The sequence below is a fragment of the Scardinius erythrophthalmus genome (assembly GCF_964197995.2).
Source record: "Scardinius erythrophthalmus genome assembly, chromosome: 5".
NCBI lineage: Eukaryota > Metazoa > Chordata > Actinopteri > Cypriniformes > Leuciscidae > Scardinius > Scardinius erythrophthalmus.
Window position 1 is genome coordinate 12,453,490 of NC_138225.1, and position 19,870 is coordinate 12,473,359.

The 19,870-nt window shown below is 37.2% G+C and overlaps 3 protein-coding genes across 4 annotated transcripts in view; 2 read left to right on the forward strand and 1 right to left on the reverse strand.

Moving 5' to 3' along the window:
- ube3b (ubiquitin protein ligase E3B) overlaps positions 1-8,697 on the forward strand; it is a 14,729-nt gene extending 6,032 nt beyond the window's left edge. For both annotated transcript variants that reach the window (XM_081367214.1, XM_081367213.1), the window contains exons 14-27: positions 715-882; positions 1,242-1,413; positions 1,588-1,706; positions 1,906-2,020; positions 2,201-2,300; positions 2,473-2,592; positions 2,856-3,032; positions 3,152-3,400; positions 4,048-4,113; positions 4,219-4,277; positions 4,536-4,718; positions 5,418-5,529; positions 5,609-5,701; positions 5,790-8,697. In XM_081367214.1, coding sequence (XP_081223340.1) covers positions 715-882; positions 1,242-1,413; positions 1,588-1,706; positions 1,906-2,020; positions 2,201-2,300; positions 2,473-2,592; positions 2,856-3,032; positions 3,152-3,400; positions 4,048-4,113; positions 4,219-4,277; positions 4,536-4,718; positions 5,418-5,529; positions 5,609-5,701; positions 5,790-5,981 — 1,925 coding nt within the window. In that variant the 3' untranslated portion in view covers positions 5,982-8,697. The remainder of the gene's footprint in view (positions 1-714; positions 883-1,241; positions 1,414-1,587; positions 1,707-1,905; positions 2,021-2,200; positions 2,301-2,472; positions 2,593-2,855; positions 3,033-3,151; positions 3,401-4,047; positions 4,114-4,218; positions 4,278-4,535; positions 4,719-5,417; positions 5,530-5,608; positions 5,702-5,789) is intronic.
- Positions 8,698-10,417: 1,720 nt separating this feature from the next.
- aldh3b4 (aldehyde dehydrogenase 3 family, member B4) lies at positions 10,418-16,495 on the forward strand. The gene is made up of 9 exons (XM_081365721.1): positions 10,418-10,576; positions 11,224-11,334; positions 12,213-12,333; positions 14,040-14,125; positions 14,221-14,302; positions 14,669-15,058; positions 15,693-15,859; positions 15,954-16,053; positions 16,168-16,495. Exons 1-9 carry the CDS (start codon positions 10,520-10,522, stop codon positions 16,365-16,367), a joined length of 1,314 nt encoding a protein of 437 aa, XP_081221847.1. The 5' UTR covers positions 10,418-10,519; the 3' UTR covers positions 16,368-16,495.
- A 1,030-nt stretch (positions 16,496-17,525) lies between these two features.
- mmab (metabolism of cobalamin associated B) lies at positions 17,526-19,870 on the reverse strand. The gene is made up of 9 exons (XM_081364602.1): positions 19,669-19,870; positions 19,480-19,544; positions 19,195-19,288; positions 19,061-19,118; positions 18,654-18,726; positions 18,441-18,538; positions 17,895-17,959; positions 17,751-17,810; positions 17,526-17,660 (listed from the first exon to the last, which is right to left on the reverse strand). The coding sequence occupies exons 1-9, from the start codon at positions 19,770-19,772 to the stop codon at positions 17,576-17,578; spliced, it is 702 nt and encodes a 233-aa protein (XP_081220728.1). The 5' UTR covers positions 19,773-19,870; the 3' UTR covers positions 17,526-17,575.

Here is a 19,870-nt window from a genome sequence, read left to right on the forward strand (position 1 = left end):
ACATGTAACCTGAAATCCTATTTCTTATTTTTAGTCATTCCCTTAAAAACTTATTTTCCTTAAAACATTTCAAGAACCAGGGTTCTCATGATCTTGGACAACCTGGATATGCCACTGTCCTGCAGAGTTTAGCTTCAGCCCTGATAAAAACTCACCTGCCTGTATCTATCTAGTAATCCTGAAAACACTGATTGCCTTGTTCAGGTGTGTTTAATTAGGGTTGGAGCTAAACTCTGCAGGACAGTGGCCCTCCAGGACCGGAGTTGCTGATCCCTGCTCTATAATATGTTTGATTGGTACAAAAACTGCTTTGTGATTTAAAAAAAAAAAGGAATAAAAATAATTACAAACTAAAAAAGTACTGTAAATTAACTGGTAATAAAAAATGTAAAGCATGAAGAACATTCAGTTATTTTGATTATGGGAATTAATTTAATTTAATTATTTTATTTATTTATTTTGATATATTGCCACTCCTAGTTTTTGCAAATAAAAAGTTGAGTATCATAGTAGAAGTATTGGAAATATCTTAGGGGGCCTTCAAATATTTTCTTTGAAGTCTTGGAGGTATAGGTTGGCCTAAAGGAAGCCACACTGTCTCTGAGTCTATTTTAAGTGCTGTTTAAAAAGTACACAGTGTGATGCTAGTGTCATCAAGTCTGTATTCATCCTGTTTTCACTGAGGATCTCTTGTTAAACTCTCTGCACGGTTAGATCTGTTCAAGAGAGCGTTCCAAAAGTCTGCGTCTGTGCGGAACATCCTGAAACCGGTCGGGGGGAAGCGTGTGGATTCAGCTGAGGTCCAGAAGGTGTGCAGTATTTGTGTGTTGTATCAGACGGCCCTCACCACACTCACACAAATCCGCCTGCAGATTCTCACAGGTATGTGCTTTTCATATGAAACCATTTAGGAAGTAATTTCTGTTTACACACCTATGAATGTACATTCACTCACGCAAACACTTCAGTAATGTTTTATCCCTTAGTGAAGTATTGTATTTTGTCAGAGCCAGAGGTTAATGCACATGCTCGAAGAGTTACAGCTCACCTTGTTTCCAGATCCTGAAAAAACAGTTTATGCTTTTATCAGACACTTTTGCAGAATAATAGTTGTCTGTAGGGTAGGGTAGGTCCAAGACCACTGTAGTATAGGCCAGTGAAACAATATTTGATATCATAATAAATGAGGTTAACATTCTTGTTAATCTTGATTCTATGTTTTCTAATGAAACTGTTTCCAGGACTGACGTATCTGGATGAACTGCTGCCTAAGCTGTGGGCATTTATCTGTGAGCTTGGCCCTCAGGGGGGGCTACGACTCTTCATGGAGTGTCTCAATAATGACACGGAAGAGTCCAAACAGCTCCTGGCCATGCTGATGCTCTTCTGTGACTGTTCCAGACATCTCATCACGTAAGAGTTGTGTAGTTCACTGGTGACGCTGCGTATTCATTTACATTTATTTTTACTACAAAAATAATATATATGTGTATATATATATATATATATATATATGTGTGTATGTATATATATGTGTGTATATAAGTATGTATGTGTTTGCATGTTATTCTGTGATTAATATTACAGAATCCTGGATGACATAGAGGTGTATGAAGAGCAGATTTCTTTTAAAATGGAAGAGCTTGTCACCATCTCCTCGTTCCTCAACACATTTGTGTTCAAGATGATCTGGGATGGTATTTTAGGTGAGCAGGTATTATTTAGCCCATATGTTTGTTTTTGCAATTAGGGTCTTTGTTTATGCATTCTTTTGTCCAGTCTTTTTCCCTAGTAGTTTCTTCTCGTTTAGATAAACCACAATTTTTTTTTGTCATTTCCATATGGGGCCAGTGATAATGTGCTTTCTGTGTGTGGTGATTAACTATGGTCATTAATTTATTTCAGAGAATACCAAAGGGGAGAAGCTGGACTTATTCCACAGTGTTCATGGCTGGCTGATGGTTCTGTATGAGCGGGATTGTCGCAGGAGATTCACACCTGAAGATCACTGGCTCCGCAAGTGTGTCACTCTTACATATCACTGAGCCAAATTACTCTCTGGTTTTACTTTAGAGTTGGGATTGGGATCCATTCATAAACAAATTACTGAGATTATTATTCTGATATAAGGGAAAGATAAATGCATCGGCCGACAAAATAGGTCTCATTTGTTTTCTTTTTTTCTCTATGTCTAATACAGAGACCTGAAGCCCAGCCTGTTGTTCCAGGAGCTGGAGAAAGGCAAAAAAAGAGCACAGTTGCTACTTCAGTACATTCCTCATGTCATCCCACACAAAAATGTGAGAATCAAACTTAAAACAGGGAAATTATTAATGCTCATGAGGTGCCACATGAATGCTTTAGTTGTTTGGTTCATACAAAGATTACATTTTAGATTGACCAAATAAAAAATGGTCTTAATTTTATTTTTAAACACAAAATGTGAAATGTACAGATGTGTTTTTGTTGCAGAGGGTGCTGCTGTTCCGGAACATTGTGACAAAAGAGAAAGAGAGTCTTGGATTGGTGGAAACAAGCTCCGCCTCTCCACATGTGACTCATATAACCATTCGACGCTCACGCATGTTGGAGGTAATGTATGCTTTTTCATTCATTTGATTGATAAAAACATACACAATGAGTATTATGCCTTTTAGCTTTTATGTAGCTCAAACAGTAGAGCATGCCACCAAGGTCATGGGTTTGTTTCCCAGAGAACAGATGAACTTATAAAATTTAGACCTTGAATGCAATGTGAGTCGCTTTGGAGGAAAGTGTCTGCCAAATGTAAAAATGTGAATGTAGGATAATAATGATAATAGTAATAATCTTTTTCTGTACCTTACTCTTCATAGGATGGTTATGATCAGCTGCGGCGTCTACCTGTCAATTCCATTAAGGGAGTGATCCGCGTGAAGTTTGTGAATGATTTAGGAGTGGATGAGGCTGGAATTGACCAGGATGGTGTGTTTAAGGAGTTTTTAGAAGAGATCATCAAGAAGGTTTTCAACCCAGCGCTCAATCTATTTAAGGTACACACTGCTCTCTTTTAGCTCAGATGGCTGGGATCAGTTCACCCAAACAGTCCTCAATAGACCTTCCTTATTTTACCAATAAACCTCAACTTCATTTTTTTCGCTCTCTGTTTCAGACCACCAGTGGGAATGAGAGATTATACCCCTCCCCAACCTCCAGCATCCATGAGAACCACCTTCAGCTGTATGAATTTGTTGGAAAGATGCTGGGAAAGGCCATGTATGAAGGCATCGTGGTGGATGTGCCTTTTGCCTCTTTTTTCCTCAGTCAGGTTTTAGGTCACCATCACAGCACCTTCTATAGCTCCATAGACGAGCTGCCCTCCCTCGACTCCGAGTTCTACAAAAACCTCACCTCTATCAAGGTCAGTGCCAATGTGACTATTATAGTATTTGTACAGTTTGGAAAATGCTTGATTTTAACCATTATGTTTTCAAGGTTTGAAATGAGTCTCATTGATTTAATGTTATAGGTGTTCAATAATCACATCCACACGATCACTTTAATGTTATCCAAATTTATTAGGGTGAACAGCTGCAGATAAACATCAGGGTCACTAAATCCTACATGGCAGCAGTACATTTTTTTAAGGCTAATCTACCGTTAATAATATCGTATCTGTTATATAACTATTTACTAATGAAAATTATGTTAAGATTTCAAGGTGAAACTGATACATTTCACACTTTCAGATTTACCCGACTTATTCAAATTTGTTTCATATTTGTTCTGCTCTTGATGTAAAAGGAGCATTTGATGGAGATTCGTTTAGCTTTTTCGCATCACTTTTGGTGTGAAAGGGCCTTTTGTAACATTTAATATTCTTAAAATTTTACAATGCATTATTAATTTGTTACATATTTCTTCTATAACTTCATAAATGAATGTATTAAAGTTTTTTTAATACATTATACGCTGTTCTTTTGTGTTTGACTTTAAAATAAAGAAAACTAGCCTTTTCTTACTGTTAGTGTAATAATATCCATGACTGTTTATTGATTTGATTTTCAGCGTTACGATGGGGACGTCAGTGATCTGGGTCTGACTTTATCCTATGATGAAGAGGTCATGGGGCAGGTAAGCAACTTTTGTGTTTGCTGAACCTAATTTGTTGGTTCTTGTGACACTATTGGCTTTCCTTGTTCTCTATAATACTCTTTTCCTTTCTTTGTCTCGTCACAGTTAGTCTGTCATGAGCTAATTCCTGGTGGAAAGACTATGTCTGTCACTAATGAAAACAAGTGAGTCCATTTTGTGTCTTCGGTCAAGTGTAAATAAAATTTCGGTGGCAGAGCTGCCGCCTATTCACATTCAATACAATAAGGAGAAATTACCAGATGAAAAAACAGATTAGCATTGGAAGCAGAGCGGTTCAAAAAGTAAATAGGGATTTGCTACCACAGACAAATACTGAAATTTTCTGCAAGCTTAAAATAGGACAGAATAAAAGAGTTGTTTCCAGTTCATGTTTTGTCATTAACCCTCCTTCGACCCTTCAGGATCAGCTACATCCACCTGATGGCCCACTTCCGCATGCACACCCAGATCAAGGAGCAGACGGCAGCTTTCATCAGGGGCTTCCGCAGCATCATCAACCCAGAGTGGCTGCACATGTTCTCCACCCCTGAGGTCCAGAGGCTCATCTCTGGAGACAACGCTGAGATAGACCTGGATGATCTCAAGTAAACCTGCAGTTCTGAACTCTGGCTTTGAAGGGTTTTGCTTATCAGTTTGTTGATTTGTAATACAAACTAAGAATGACGCAATACATTAAATCCAAATTGCTCTCTATAATCAACAAGGCTGGAAGCATCTAATGCATAAACGCCTTCAGTGCACAGGCAATGAAATTAGGCTGAAATTGGGCTGTCACAATATCAGATTTTTCACCACACAATTATTGTGACCAAAATAATTTTGTCTTTTTTGTTCAAGTGCAAGAAGACATGAAAGAGAGCTTGATTCAGTATTCGTGCCCTGTCTGAGTAAAAATAACAAATAGAGTTCCCTTTTGCGTCTTCTTGAGCTTGAATATTTATATTGGCAAGGCTTAAACCTTAGCAACACTGGCCCATCAACTGTCCCGAGGATTATTCATGTTTGTTCACGGTCATGTTCTCACAATTTTGCATTGTTAGAATTCCTAAAAATGTTACCGCCCAACTGGTGATTGACGTCGTTTCATATACTCGCCAGCACTGAGTTTTACTCGCATTTGGCGCTTAGCGAGTGGACCTGTTTATATTCATTGTGCAGATCTTTTCCAACAATCAGTGCAAAAATTGCTAAGATGTCCACATTCAGCCCTAACAAATGCATGCCGTGAAGAAAAGTAATAAAAAGGTCACTCATAGCAATGCATGTCCTTTTCTGTCTCCCAGGAAGCACACTGTGTATTATGGAGGTTTCCATAGCAGCCACAGAGTCATTCTTTGGCTGTGGGACATTCTCTCCAGTGACTTCTCCCCTGAGGAGAGAGCCATGTTCCTGAAGGTAATACTTATCAAATCTTAAAGGAGTTATTTCAATGTTTATTGCCGCCTGCGCCTACTAAGTGGCTGTTTCATCACAGTTTGTCACCAGCTGCTCAAGACCTCCTCTGCTCGGTTTTGCCTACCTCAAACCCCCTTTCTCAATCCGCTGTGTGGAAGTATCTGACGATCAGGTTAGATCACTTCATCATCTTAATCCATACACTGTTCTGCAAAGATTTAGTTGTTTCATTTTTCTTTTTTGATTGATTGTGCATGCAGGACACAGGTGACACTTTAGGAAGCGTTCTCCGTGGATTTTTCACCATCCGTAAGAAGGAGCCAGGCGGTCGCCTCCCTACATCCTCCACTTGTTTCAACCTGCTCAAGCTGCCCAACTACAGCAAGAAGAGCATCCTCAGAGACAAACTCCGCTACGCAATCAGCATGAACACTGGCTTTGAGCTTTCATAACCCATGCTGGTTTATTCTACATGTACAAACACAAACATCTACAAACATGAACATCAGCAAGACTGGCGGAGGCACACAGAGGTTGAAGTAGGAGACGTTACAAAATTACGGTCTTGCTTTATTGGCATTGTGGCCTTCAATTAAGGCTCTTGACCTTGAGTTCAAGCTCAATTTTTCCATCATTGGCTACTCTGTCTTGTTCACCAAATGGAAAGTGAATAAAGAAACAAACTAACTTCTTAAAATAGTAGAACTGAGCTAAACGTATCAAGTCAGACTTAGAGACTCTTTGAGGAGCTCAACCATCGAAGTATATTAGAGTGTACAAACATTACCTGCAGAAAAGTTTTTGAACCACTTGAAGATCCATATTTAGTGTTATGTTCTTCTTTTTTTGCATTTGAAGCTAAAAGAGCTTCAAACGCCTTATACAATCAGTTTAAAACCAGCTCAATTTAATGTCTTCAAGTCAGGGTTCTTCTGACTCTTACTTCAGTGAAACCTGTCAATCGGAGACCGAGAAACTCAACTCAGTGTCTGCATGCAAAGTAACTCCAAAACTAAATCTGGTTTTGTCTTTTTTGGCTTCTAAGCACTGTGGCTATTTGTTGATGAACACTCCTAAACCTCCTTTTAAAGTTACGGCAGATACAATGATGGATGTAAAGATGTAAGATCTGCAGAAAACAGTTCAGCTTTGTCTCTCAGGTCTCCGTGTCTCACTCCCCCAGGAAGGGAACAGGAAAGCAATACTAACGCAATGCAAGCCATGCAACTCAAGACACAAAGGAGGCTTTTGCCTGTTTGTACGGCAAATGCTTTCAAACCCATAGCGCACTACACTTCTGCTGGACTTGAGGACAGAGCGTTGAGAGGAATCCCAGCCCTGTTGATTGACTTCAGTGAGACAGAGCCAGCAGTATGTCAGATAAGAGATGTCCCTGCAGAGATGCACCTTTTCCTTTCCTGCTTTCCCATGGTATACACTACAGGGCCCCGACCCAGAATGCATCATAGTGACATTTCGTTTTGCTCATTATATTATACTTCTCATGCTTTTTCATCTCTAATGCTGTCTTAATGTCAAACTAATACAGGCAAGAATGAAACCACTAAAAGGAATTTTACTCCAGCTTGGAAGTAACCAATCATCACATGACAAATTGTTCTCCCTGTCATCTACTAACTCTCTGGCCATCTTTGCGGTGTATACTGGAATTAAGCCATACGGTGAAGACGACTAGCTATCAAACCAGCTCTTGTAGGGAGTTTCTTTCTTCTTTCTTAAAGGGAGAGTGTTACAGTGACTTCCCTGAAATTCCAATGGGCTCAATGGAATATCATGAATTGTTATTCCAAGTGGACAAAAAAAAAAAGAAGAAAAAAATCTCCCTTTGCATGATGTCACTGGACGATTCAAACGATTCCACGTCTGTGTCAAACAGGTCAGAGTCTGCTGTTGACATTGTTGTGTTGTTTCTTTTCCTTTTCCTTTGCTTTGTCATAAAGAAGGTTAGGGTCAATCTGTTAAGAAATCCCCCCCCCCCCACACACACACACACACACACAAAATCTAAAGGACAAACATTCAGAAAATATGTTTTGCAAAAAGAAAGTGAAGCCTAATTTTTAGGTACATCAAGATTTAAATTGACCATCAAAAATTTACGTGCATTAAATATATATTATTAAAACAAATTATTAAATGATTAAATATATATATATTATTAAACAAATTATTTAAGTATATTATTTATATTAAATTGAAATTACAGTTTTAAGTATACATCATGGTAGTATTTGTTGTACTACATTAAATACATTTTTATCAAGTCATTGTATCCTGATAATATTTTGGGATATAGTGCTTGTATTTAGTGAGGCTTTATTTTGTTAATGCAAAATATAGTTCTTTTGATTTTGGTGTGAATTATGACCTGGACATTTCTTCATGTGATCTGCCCTCGGTTTCAGGTCTCTAAAAAGCTGTAAACGGCTGTAGTTATTCCAGAATATATATGCAAACCCCTCTTCCCTTGTATGCAGTATATGCCAAATTATACAGTTAACCTACCATTATCTGTCTGCCCCCCTCTCCCAGCTCTTTGTAAATCAAGGCATGAAAGTATCTTCTGATGTAGAAAGACATTTGTAGATGTGAAAAATGGCTTTAAGCTCATGTAACTTTCTTTTGTATGCATTTACTGTTAATGTTAAGTTATAAATGTATTGTCCTAATGCACAAGGGCTTAGGCTGTGTCCCATAGCAGAGTTTGGTATTTAAAGTAACGGACATTAACATGCTATTCCCTTTGAAAGATGTTCAAGTTGGTGTTGTGGATGAGGAATGTGTTTGGCATAATGCTGTAGATGCAAAAATATTCAGATTAATGAAGAGTTTTTATGGACTGTGTTATGTATGGTGAAATGACTCACCTGAATTTCATGATGTCACAGAATCTTGCTCTCTCTCTCTCTCTCTTAGATAGGGATGCAACAACCTTTAAAGTGTCTGATCTCTTTTCATTTGCCTGATGAAGAAGTGTCTTTTGAATTTGGTTGCACTACGTGAACTGCAGGTTGTTATATACACAGTATATTACAAAAGCAATGGCATTGTAAAGTTACCCATGTGTACAGTACAATTTCCTCTGTAAAATGTAGACTTATTTGTTGATCCACCATGTAAACATTTGGATATCCAAATCTTAAAACTTTACTAAACAACAAACAATGTCTTCTGTCATTTTTTTATTAGATTATCTGGTGAGATGCTAGTTAGGACTGGAATACACTGACTTTTGCACAGATTTTTGTCCTGATTTAGTCAAAGCCAGTTGCCAAAAGTCAGACAGTCTGCAGATTTTTGGGCGATTGAAGTTGGCAGATCTAACAGAAAATAGCACAGAGTATGATTGACACAGGTTTTTTTTTTTTTTTTTTTTTTTTTGCTTCAGACTGATTCCATCCAGTCTGAGGATATCAAACATGTTTGATATTTTGAGCCGATTTTAGAACACATTGTTTCCATTTGTCATGCGTCTTCTAGCAACAAGGTGATTGTTTCTGCATGAGTTTGTTGTGTTTGGACAATGGAAACGTCTGGTAGTGTGTGATCCTCAGTCATTTAGTGTATGAAAAGTTGTTTTTTGTAACCATTTACAACCTTTAAGCTCTTTGCACTCTGAGTTTTTTGCACTCCGAAGTTTTTGCACGTTAAAAATGAAATACGACCTCATGTTATGTCAATCACGCTTACACACTGCCTCCGAAACTTTCGTCCGCCATAAAAAAAAAATCGGATCGGGTTCGATTTTATGTGTTTTTCGCATCCGTAGCAATCATTTTAAATGGTGTTTTGACAATTCAGAGCCACCGAATCACAAATACGAAAATTTCGGACTCCGTGTGCAAGGGCCTTTAATCTAAAAGTCATGTAGTGTGTTCCACCCTTTAGAACATTGTCATATTGCAGCTATAAGATCTTATCCTGATCAGAGTTGATGTTTTGGTCTTCAACTTGAAACCTCTCAAAATTGTATAAATATGCTGTTGGTCTGGATCTTATTTCTCAGTATATGGTCTCAGCTTAGGTAAAGACTACAGTCAGTTTCCAACGTAATAAATGTGGAGATTTCCTTGGGAGAATTTGATGGCTTTGTAAAGCCACTTGGCGAAAGTACCTAAATGTTTTAAAATAAACACTGCAATAAAACCAGCATTTTTTATTTCTGGTTCTTCGACCATCCTGATCCGGATCTTGAGGAGTCCGCTCTTGGTCTGGGTCTTGGAGGGTCTGTTCTTGACTCTTAATTCTGCTCCATATGAAATAAGTAAAGGAAACGTATGATGTATGCACTATGTTGTAACATAAGAACATGATACTGCATAATGCAATGTATGAAACTGAGTCCTTGAAGTAAACGTGACAGTCACATGCTTTCAGTGAGTGTTGAAGGTAAATCTGTTTATATAACACCCCCAGTTCTAAGCTCTTTTGCATTAACTTATGGTGCCTTTTTAGATTGTTTTCTCTCAGTCTGTGTGTTAAGCACTGCCAGAGCCTGAAGTTCTTGGTGCACTGCTGGATGTGATGTGCTGATATTTGAGCTGTTTTTAAAACCGAAGAACCATGAGCTCCCCACCAAGTCCTTCTCCAACCAGGTGGTTCAAAGCCCTGCGGAGGTTAGTATGACCACACAAATGTTATGTTTTTTTTAATTGATTAGTTTAAAATGAAAAGAATGCTGGTGTCATCTAGCTTTTTAAACATATTGATTAGCCTGTTCAGGTGTGTTTGATTAGGGTTGGAACTGAACTCTGCAGGACAGTGACTCTTTAAGACCCAAGTTGCCCATTCCTGATTTAGATGATAGTGTAACTCATGGTTGTATTCCAGGACAAGGATAGAGGACGTGTGTCTGAAGAGTGGAGCAGCAGCATGTGCAGAGGTCCTGAAGAGAGCCAGAGCAGCTTTCAGGGCCGGACGAACAGCCCAGGACAGCTTCAGACTGGCCCAGCTAGAGGCTTTGGTGCGCATGTTGATGGATCACGAGTGTGACTTTGTAGATGCTCTTGGAAGGGATCTGCATAAGGTAATAAGAGTTAAATAAGCCTGATAAGCTAATTATTAAATGATTTATATGACTATAGTTTTTGTATTGTAGCCTGGTTTAACTGGTGTGGTGGAGATTGTGACATTTAAAAACTACTACTGCCATATGATAGATTCAAGTCTTGTGCTCACCAAAGCTGCATAAAAATATAGTAAAACTGTAATGTTTAAATATTATTTATGTAATATGTAAATATTATTACACTGTTTTATATTTTAATATATTATAAAATGCCATTTATTCCTGTGGTGAAAAAGCAGATTTTTTAAAGATTTTTTTTTACAAATTTTTTTTGGAAACAGTGATACAATTTTTTTTTCAGGATTCTTAGAAAGTTCAAAAGAACAGCATTTATTTGAAATATAATTTTTTTGTAACAATGTAAATGTCATTACTGTCACTTTTGATCAATTATATATATATATATATATATATATATATATATATATATATATATATATATATATATATATATATATATATATATATATATATATATATATATATATATATATATATATATATATATATATATATATATATATATATATATATATGATATCTCCTGTGGTAGCTAAGGCAAATTTTGGTGGAATAAAACGTTCTTTGTGATCTTTCTCATATAGCCTCGCTTTGAAACGGTGATGTCCGAGCTGATGATAGTCAAAAGTGAGGCACTTCACACCATCAGCAACTTGAAGAAATGGATGGAGGTGCAACGTATAGAACGCAGCTGGGTATAAACTGAGAAAAGTGACTGAAATAGCAGCAGAGAAATATAGTTGTTTTTTGTTGTCTCATGGTTTTGCATGGGTTGTGTACAAAGCAGACACTTGCCAAAGAAACATGTTAATTTCCTGAGACACAAAGCCTCACATTGTGTTTTCTCTCAGCTTGCCAAAGTAGCTTATGACGAAGACCAATGCCTTTATAAACGTGCCAAGCAGTCAAATGATGATGACTGTAAAACCTGGTGATGCTTTTTTATACTGTATGATGTCAACCATTTCACTCCTCTGAACCTAAAACGGTCATAGACGCAACAAGGTGTGACTGCAAAAAATGCACTCTTAAAAAATTAATTTCCAAAATGGGGTTTTCGCAGCAATGCCTTAGAAGAACCATTTCTGGTTACTCGATCCTTTCATTGATCAGGTCTTAAAATAATAATTATTATTATTCATTGTTCATTTTTTTCACCCTAACTGAACCCTAAATTCAAAATGTTTGATAGAAATGTTGTTTCAAGGTCAACAAGGATGTTGATCCAGATTTGTTTGCCTTGTGCTAAAATGGTACAATTTCTTTTATAGTGTTTTAAAGCGAGTTTAATACTATTATATCTACAAGACTAGTTTTTTTTAAATGATATTAGAGCAGTGTTTCTCAAACAGGGGCCCTCAAGGGTTAAAAACAAGCAGCTTAATTACAGCAGAACATACCGGAGGAAATATTACAGCATATGAGGACGTTGGATATTGTGTTGGACAATATTGTTAAGCCAAAAAGTTTGAAAACCACTGTATTCAGTGGTTTTCAAAACCAGTGTTTTTCTGAAGATTACAGTTTTTTTTGCATTTTCTACTGAGGTCAAATCCGTCTGTGTTATTCCTAGGCGACAGCATTTGATGAATGCCTAGTGGTAAATGAGCCACTGGGTGTGGTACTGATCATTGGGAATTGGACCAGTCCTCTCCAGCTCTGTCTGGTACCTTTAGTAGGTGCCATTGCAGCTGGTAAGTTTTGTTAGTGCGGTCAAATCGATTAATCGCATCTAATCTAAAAGTTTTTGTTTATGTAATATATATATATAATATATATATATATGCATGTATGTATGTGTATGTGATTTTGAATAATATGAATGAATAATATGTCAACCAATCAGGTTGATTGGCAACATTTACAGACTTTCAGTTGTTTGAACAAATCAAACAAAAGTAATTGAAATAGCTCAACACAACAAATGTTTCAAGTGATTTTCCCAAATTCAACTGAAAATGCAACTTTTCATGACATCTGCAGTCTCAAAATTATTCAACTGCCTGAACAGAATCCCTCACAACACAAATCTGCAAAACAGGTGTTGTCTCAAGCACACCTGATAATCAAGGGCTTCATTAGTTGCACCAAGTGTGCTTGAGCTAGAACACATGAAATATCTGGCTAGGTTTGTTGAGTGTCACGTTTGACTGAATGTTAGAAATATGGCTAAGTCAAAAGAATGTTCCAAAAAGCAAAGAAGATTTCATCGCCCTTCACAAACAAGGAACAGGATACAAAATGATAGCGAAGGCACTAAATGTTCCTAGAGACACCGTTGGAAGCATAGTTCGCAAGTTCAAAGTTAAAGGAACAGTGGTTACACTGCCTGGACGGGGCAGAAAAAGGAAGCTATCAACGGCTGCAACCAGATTTCTGAGAAGGCAGATTCAGAAAAACCCTTGAGTGACTGCAAAAGAGTCACAAAACAGGCACTGAGGTTTCAGCTGCACAGTCAGGCGCATACTAAACGCATGCAGTTTCCATGCCAGAACTCCAAGACGTACACCACTACTGGTGTTTTGGGACAGAAGTTTTGGGATTCTGTTCTGTGGAGCGATGAAACAAAACTGGAACATTTCAGCCCTATGGATCAATGGAATTTCTGGAGGAAGAAGATTGAAGCATATGCTGAAAAGCAACCCTTTGCCTCTGGCAATGGAAACCTGCAGCATGTGGAAGGCAATATGGATTCATTAAAGTATCAGGAAATCCTTGGAGAAAACGTCATGCCGTCAGTGAGGAAGCTGAAGCTTGGTCGTCATTGGACCTTCCAACAGGACGATGATCCCATACCTCATACCTCAAATTCCACCAAGGATTGGTTGCAGAAAAAGTCCTGGAAGATTATACAGTGGCCATTACAGTCACCTGACTTGAACTCCTTAGAAAATCTCTGGTGGCATTTGAAGAAGGCGGTTGCAGCAGCAAACCCAAGAATATTACTGAACTGGAGGCCATTGCTCATGAGGACTGGGCTAAGATTCCTCAGAAACGCTGCCAGAAGCTGGTGCCTGGTTATACATCTTGTTTGCAGCAGGTCATAATAGCAAAAGGATGTTCTACTTACTAACGATGCTTACCATGAAGGGGTTGAATAATTTTGAGACTAAAAAATTATTTGAGAATCATTTTGTCATTGAAGTTGAATTTGGGGAAACCACTTAAAACATTTGTTGTGTTGAGCTATTTGAATTACTTTTGTGTGATTTTTTTTTTTTTTTTTTTTTTTCATTGCAAACAGCTGAAAGTCAGTTTGCCAATAAACCTCGTTTGCAATAGGGGGTTAAATAATTTAGATTACGACTGCATGTCACACACACATTAATCGAGTTGACAGCACTAAAATATATAGATTTATAAATACAGAATTAATTTATTTATTTAAATTTTGTTTAAGGTAACTGTGTGATTATAAGCCCATCAGAAACCTGCACTCATACTGCTGAGCTTCTGCACAGACTCATACCAGCTTACCTGGACAATGTGAGTAAAACAGCATTACTACTTTGAATCCGTCAGCACAGCAGTTTATTAGATCCTCGTTCCTTCTCATTGTTTCATGTGCTTCATTTTTTCAGGAATGCTTTCACTCTGTTGTTGCAGCAGCACACGAAATTCCAGAAATGATAGACCTTAAATTTGATCATGTATTCTTCTTCGGTAAGGCATAGCTCATCCCAGAGTATTTTAAGCTGCTATGATGTCACATGGGCTATCAGATAATAGTACCAGTGAGGGCTCTACTAAAGGCCATTTTCAGCATACGGTAGAGTATACAGTATAAAATATGTGTATGCATTTTAAATATGTATATCTGTTCAAATATTGAGCAAATTTTAGGATTACAGTATTATTGATGTCCTCAAAACAGACTAAAAGCCACAAAACTTGAACTGTGATGATCTTTTAACAGTCTTTAATTTTATACCTCAAACACTTCTCAGGGCTCAAAGTGTTGCAGCTTTATGGATTTATGTGTTTGTGAGATTTCCGTGCACTAACAGCTTTAATTCTGTTTTCTTCCAGGCGATAAAGAGAATGGGATTAAAGTAGCTCAAGCTGCTGCTCGGACACTGGCTCGCGTGACTCTGGTGCTGAGTGGTAAAAACCCTTGTTATGTTGACAGTCAATGTGACATCAACACCACGGCTCGTCGTATTACCTGGGCGCGATTCCATAATGCTGGCCAAAGTGCTGTGGCACCCGACTACATCCTGTGCCATGTAGATGCCAAAGATAACCTCCTACAGGCCCTCCGCTGCGCGCTCCTGCAGTACTACGGGACCGACCCACGCGAATCCAGGAGCTTTGGTAGGATGGTGAATGAGGAGATCTTCAACAAGGCCAAAGACCAGCTGTGGCGATCTGGAAAGGTGTTTATAGGAGGTCAGGTGAATGATATGGAGAGGTACATTGGTGAGTGGAAGCAGTGTGGCATTGCCAGATATATTTTTATTAAAATGTTAATTAAAGCCAGGGTGTTAATGGTAATGAGATATATATGTGTTTTTCTTTAACTACAGACACTTGTATGTCCCAGGGTTTGTTTGTTTGTTTGATAGATTTTAGACTCAGTATAGTCTAAAATCTATAGAAATCTAGTATAGACTTAGTGTATAATCATAAATACTGGTTTTAATAAAACTGTAATAATCATAAACCATTTTAGTATTTACTGTATGAAAAATATTTCTATGATTTTTCTCTCTTTTTTTGTGTAATGTCCAACACAGCAAACGGTTTTTGCCCCAAAAAAGTTTTTATTTTTTTATTTCAAAGTTAATGTACATGTTTACCAAGAAGACAACAGTGTCAGTAAGAACATGCTTGAGATGAAACATAAGACTTAATATACTGTGTGAAGAAAACAAGTTAGATTTCAAATATTACATTTTATTTTTGCATAATTTCCAATTTAGCTGTACTTTAATTATGCCAACAAGAGCAACAAAAAAAAAACTCCATACATAACCAAATTAAGAAAAAAGAAAAAATTCTATTGCCTAAAAGGCTTTGAAATGATTGTATTTTCTGATATTTCAAACTGAAGCACCAACTGTTCTGACGGAGGTCGTAGAGTCTGATCCAATCATGCAGCAGGATGTTTTTGGACCCATCCTTCCCATACTGACGGTCCAGGATGCAGATGAGGCTGTGGCTTTCATCAATTCCAGAGAGAAACCACTATGTGTGTATGTTTACTCCAGTAACGACAAGGTAAATACTTCCCTTGCTACAACCTGTGGGTATAACTACATTTAAAATGATGTATATATCACTCATAAACACATGCATTTACTCTTATTCAAAGGTGATTTCCAAGGTAATGAATGAAACATCCAGTGGAAGTTTCTGTTTGAATGACAGCGTCTTACAGAGTGTGATGGTGGGGATGCCATTCGGAGGAGTTGGTGAGGCACTTTTTTTTTTTTTTTTTTGCATGTAAAGAAATCAGGCAGTGCAAACACTATTTGCTTAAGAGTTTAATCATCAAAAGAGTTGAATCCAGTGGATTTCATTAACAGGTGCCAGTGGAATGGGCTCCTATCATGGTCGCTACAGTTTTGATGCATTCTCTCATAAGAAGTCCTGCCTTCTGCGAACCACCCGGATTGAGTGCATGGCATACTTGCGTTATCCACCTTATGAGGACCGCAACCTGTCCTTGGTCAGCCTGGCCAGCTCTCTGAATCTGAGGAGTCAGGGTTGGTGCACTATTCTGTGAGAGCCACTGCTGCACAAATCAAATGCCTTTTTACCCTCACTGTGCACGGGAGAGTCTCTTTAATCATTTGATGTAAAAGCATGATACATAAACCAAACGTATGTATTAAATCATGGGAATTTTCTTTGATTCTGTACTGTAGAACATTTTTGTACAACTATACAGAATAGAATGTACACTATCAGCAGGGACAGTCCTCTTGGAGTAAACAATACATTTATGCTTCCATTTATTAATTTAGCAGATGAATTTTCAAGGGACTTTTCAGATACTCATTCAAGGGAGAAAACAACACTAGCGCTATTTGTAATGGAAATGTGAAATACAAACATGCACTACTTTTTATATATATATATATATATATATATATATATATATATATATATATATATATATATATATATATAAAAGAAATTCAGTTTTATTAATCAAGGATGCATTAAATTGATCAAAAGTGGCAGTAGTCATTTACAATGTTAGAAATGATTTCTTTCTCAAATAAATGCTGTTCTTTTGAACATTCTGTTCATCGAAATGTATTACAGTTTCCACAAAAATATATACGGTTTTCAACATTGATGTTAATAAGAAATTATTCTTGAGCACCAAATCAGCATATTAGAATGATTTCTGAAGGGTCATGTGACATGTAATGCTGAAAAAATATATAATTACCATCACAGGAAATTAAATTTTAAAATAAAATTGTAATAGTTCACAATATTGCTGTTTTCACAGTATTTTTGATCAAACAAAGGCATCCTTGGTGAGCTTAAGGGACTCCTTTCAAAAACATAAAAAAAAATCTTACTGACCTTAAACTTTTGAAAGCTATTATATATGCATGAAAAATTTAGTAAAATGAAAGGCTGATTCATATTAAATTTTGATGTATTTATATCATAAAATCAACATCATTTTCAGGGTACAAATGGCGATTTTACCACAGTAGTTTAAGTAATCCATACAGATATAAAAATGACCATTTTAAATGAAGGTGAACTATGGAATCATGACTATAATACAAACTACATCAGAACATGTTATACAGTAAACTCTGGGACAAAATGCCAGATCAATGTTTTTGTATTCATATTATTTATATATATATATATATATATATATATATATATATATATATATATATATATGAGACGAGGAACATGGTTGAAATTTTAGATGAGACACTGAGATATTTTCTTCCTCCCCTATTCAGGTCTTTTGTAGATTGTTTCTGCATTGCCCTCTTTCATTGCAGCATATCTAGCTACCGTGAACAAGTAGTCACTCAATCTGTGGAAGCAAAAAGTCTTCACTGATATGACTTAAATCACATTAAAATTAATAGATTCTAATGACAAGAATAATAGAATAAGTTCATACCTGTTCAGATATCTGGCAACTTCAGGATCTGTCTCACCCGAACGGACAATAGGGGCAACACTGTAATAGATAACATTTGATAAGGTAAGGTGACACAAGTGGAACTGAGAATATTGTTTGTGTGCACGTGTATGTCAGACTGACCAGCGTTCAGCCCGTCGACACACTCCTCTGGCCACATGTAAAGCTGCGCTGCTTTTCCCTCCTGACTGCAAATCAAGTATGAGATTAAATGGCATTCCTTCAGTAATCACCTTACTTACAATATTAATTGTCACCAACATGTCATTAAAGTCGGCATAAAACAGAGGCTGCGATAGTCTTTTCTTCCCTATTGTGACGTATATCCGAGTGAAATGGTTTCTTGAACACTTGATTTTGTCCATCGGGAATTGATTGGATCATTATAGTTTGCTACTGCTATGATCTCTTGTGATTGACAGGTTGTCCTGGCCTCACGTCAGTAAACGTCATCAGAGAAGAGATGTTGCATGAGGGATGGGAAGTCATTTTGATTATAGATTAGGAGGGCAACTTGAATTACATTCAAATATAAATTGTCAATTTTGATTTCAATTGTCAATTTTTTTACTTTAACAACCGAAATCATAAAACAATTGCAATTTCCCATCTAGGGTCTAAGTGCAATTCAACTAAAGATTATGAAGCATACATATTTCTGGAACATACAGGAAGTATGAAGTTGGTGAGTGGAGGCAGCTCCTCTGTCAACGAATCAATCCACCTCTCCAGCTCAATCACAGCTTGAGAGCTGAACTTTGTCTTCTCTGTTTGGAACAGAAACATCAGAATGAGGCTCATATTTTACTGCTAATCTATGCAGTTAAATATTTGAATGCATTTGTATATTGAAAACGTCCTTTGATTCTGCTTAGAGCTTACGGATGTGACTGTCTCTAGCTGATGACCGTGGAGTGGCAATGTTTGATCCTACGTCCTGTAGTACACACTGGATCTGTACAGACAAGAGAAGTATGAGGACACTTATGCCACGCAAAAATGTAAACCATGAGCCATTTCTTTGAAAACATTTCAAATCTGAGGTCAACTGACTGAAATCAACTTGATGCCAGTTGCAAAAATGACTCAGAGAAGTGGAGTTAATTCTGTGGAAAGGCCAACCAAAATCTATTTGCAAATGACTTTTTTTGTATATAAAGCACAAACTCATGCATTTAAAGAATGGCTTGAGTGTCCAAATAATTTCAGGTCCATTAGAAGATAAATAAAGATAAAAATGTAGATAAAATCAATTATTGCTTCTCATCAAACATAAGAGAGAAACAGACCTTGTCCAGCTGATCTGTGAATGAATGGCCACTGTCAATGCAAAATTCTCTTGCTAACCTGAAAAGGGGAATCAGACGTTTTATTGTTGGAAAGCATTTTAGAGTCATTTGACCCTGACATTATGCTACATTACCCAATTGCTGATGATAATTCATCTGTTGTTCCCAAAGCATCAAATATATGATCCTCCTTTGGTCTCCTCTCGCCTGTGAAGGTACTGGAAAAACCTAATGAGGTGAGACATTGAAAACAAGCCAATGCTTACACAAACCTAACACTATCAGTTTGACATGCAACTCTAGAACCCAGTAACATAACTTCCAATTTTTTTGTAAATATATAATGTTGATCATTTCAAAATCCCAATATATAGGCTGCCAGCACAAATAAGCATGTATATAGTATACAATTAAATAACCTTTATCTCCAGTTTTTGTGTATATCTTGGGGATTCTTCTGTTTTCTTCAGATGTGCTGGCATACCTTGGAAAAGTAAGAAAACTTTAGTAACATTCAAAGTATCTAAGCTGATACACTTGTAGTTCATTGGCTACATTAGCCTGAAACATATGGGATATGGGCTTCAACGCTACAACAGTCCTTTTACCTTTTTTTATCCCCACACACAGCCTGCATCTGCTTTATGCTTATACATGTCCCTAAACGAAAGGCACGGTGAAGACCCGTGGACCTGGTCACGAAAGAAAACATCGTAAACGCTAAAACATTTCCAAACGCGCTTCTGTGTTTACTGTTGACGTTTTGACAGCTTCTGCTGCCCGTAGACGGGCGTCCTATCACGCAACCTA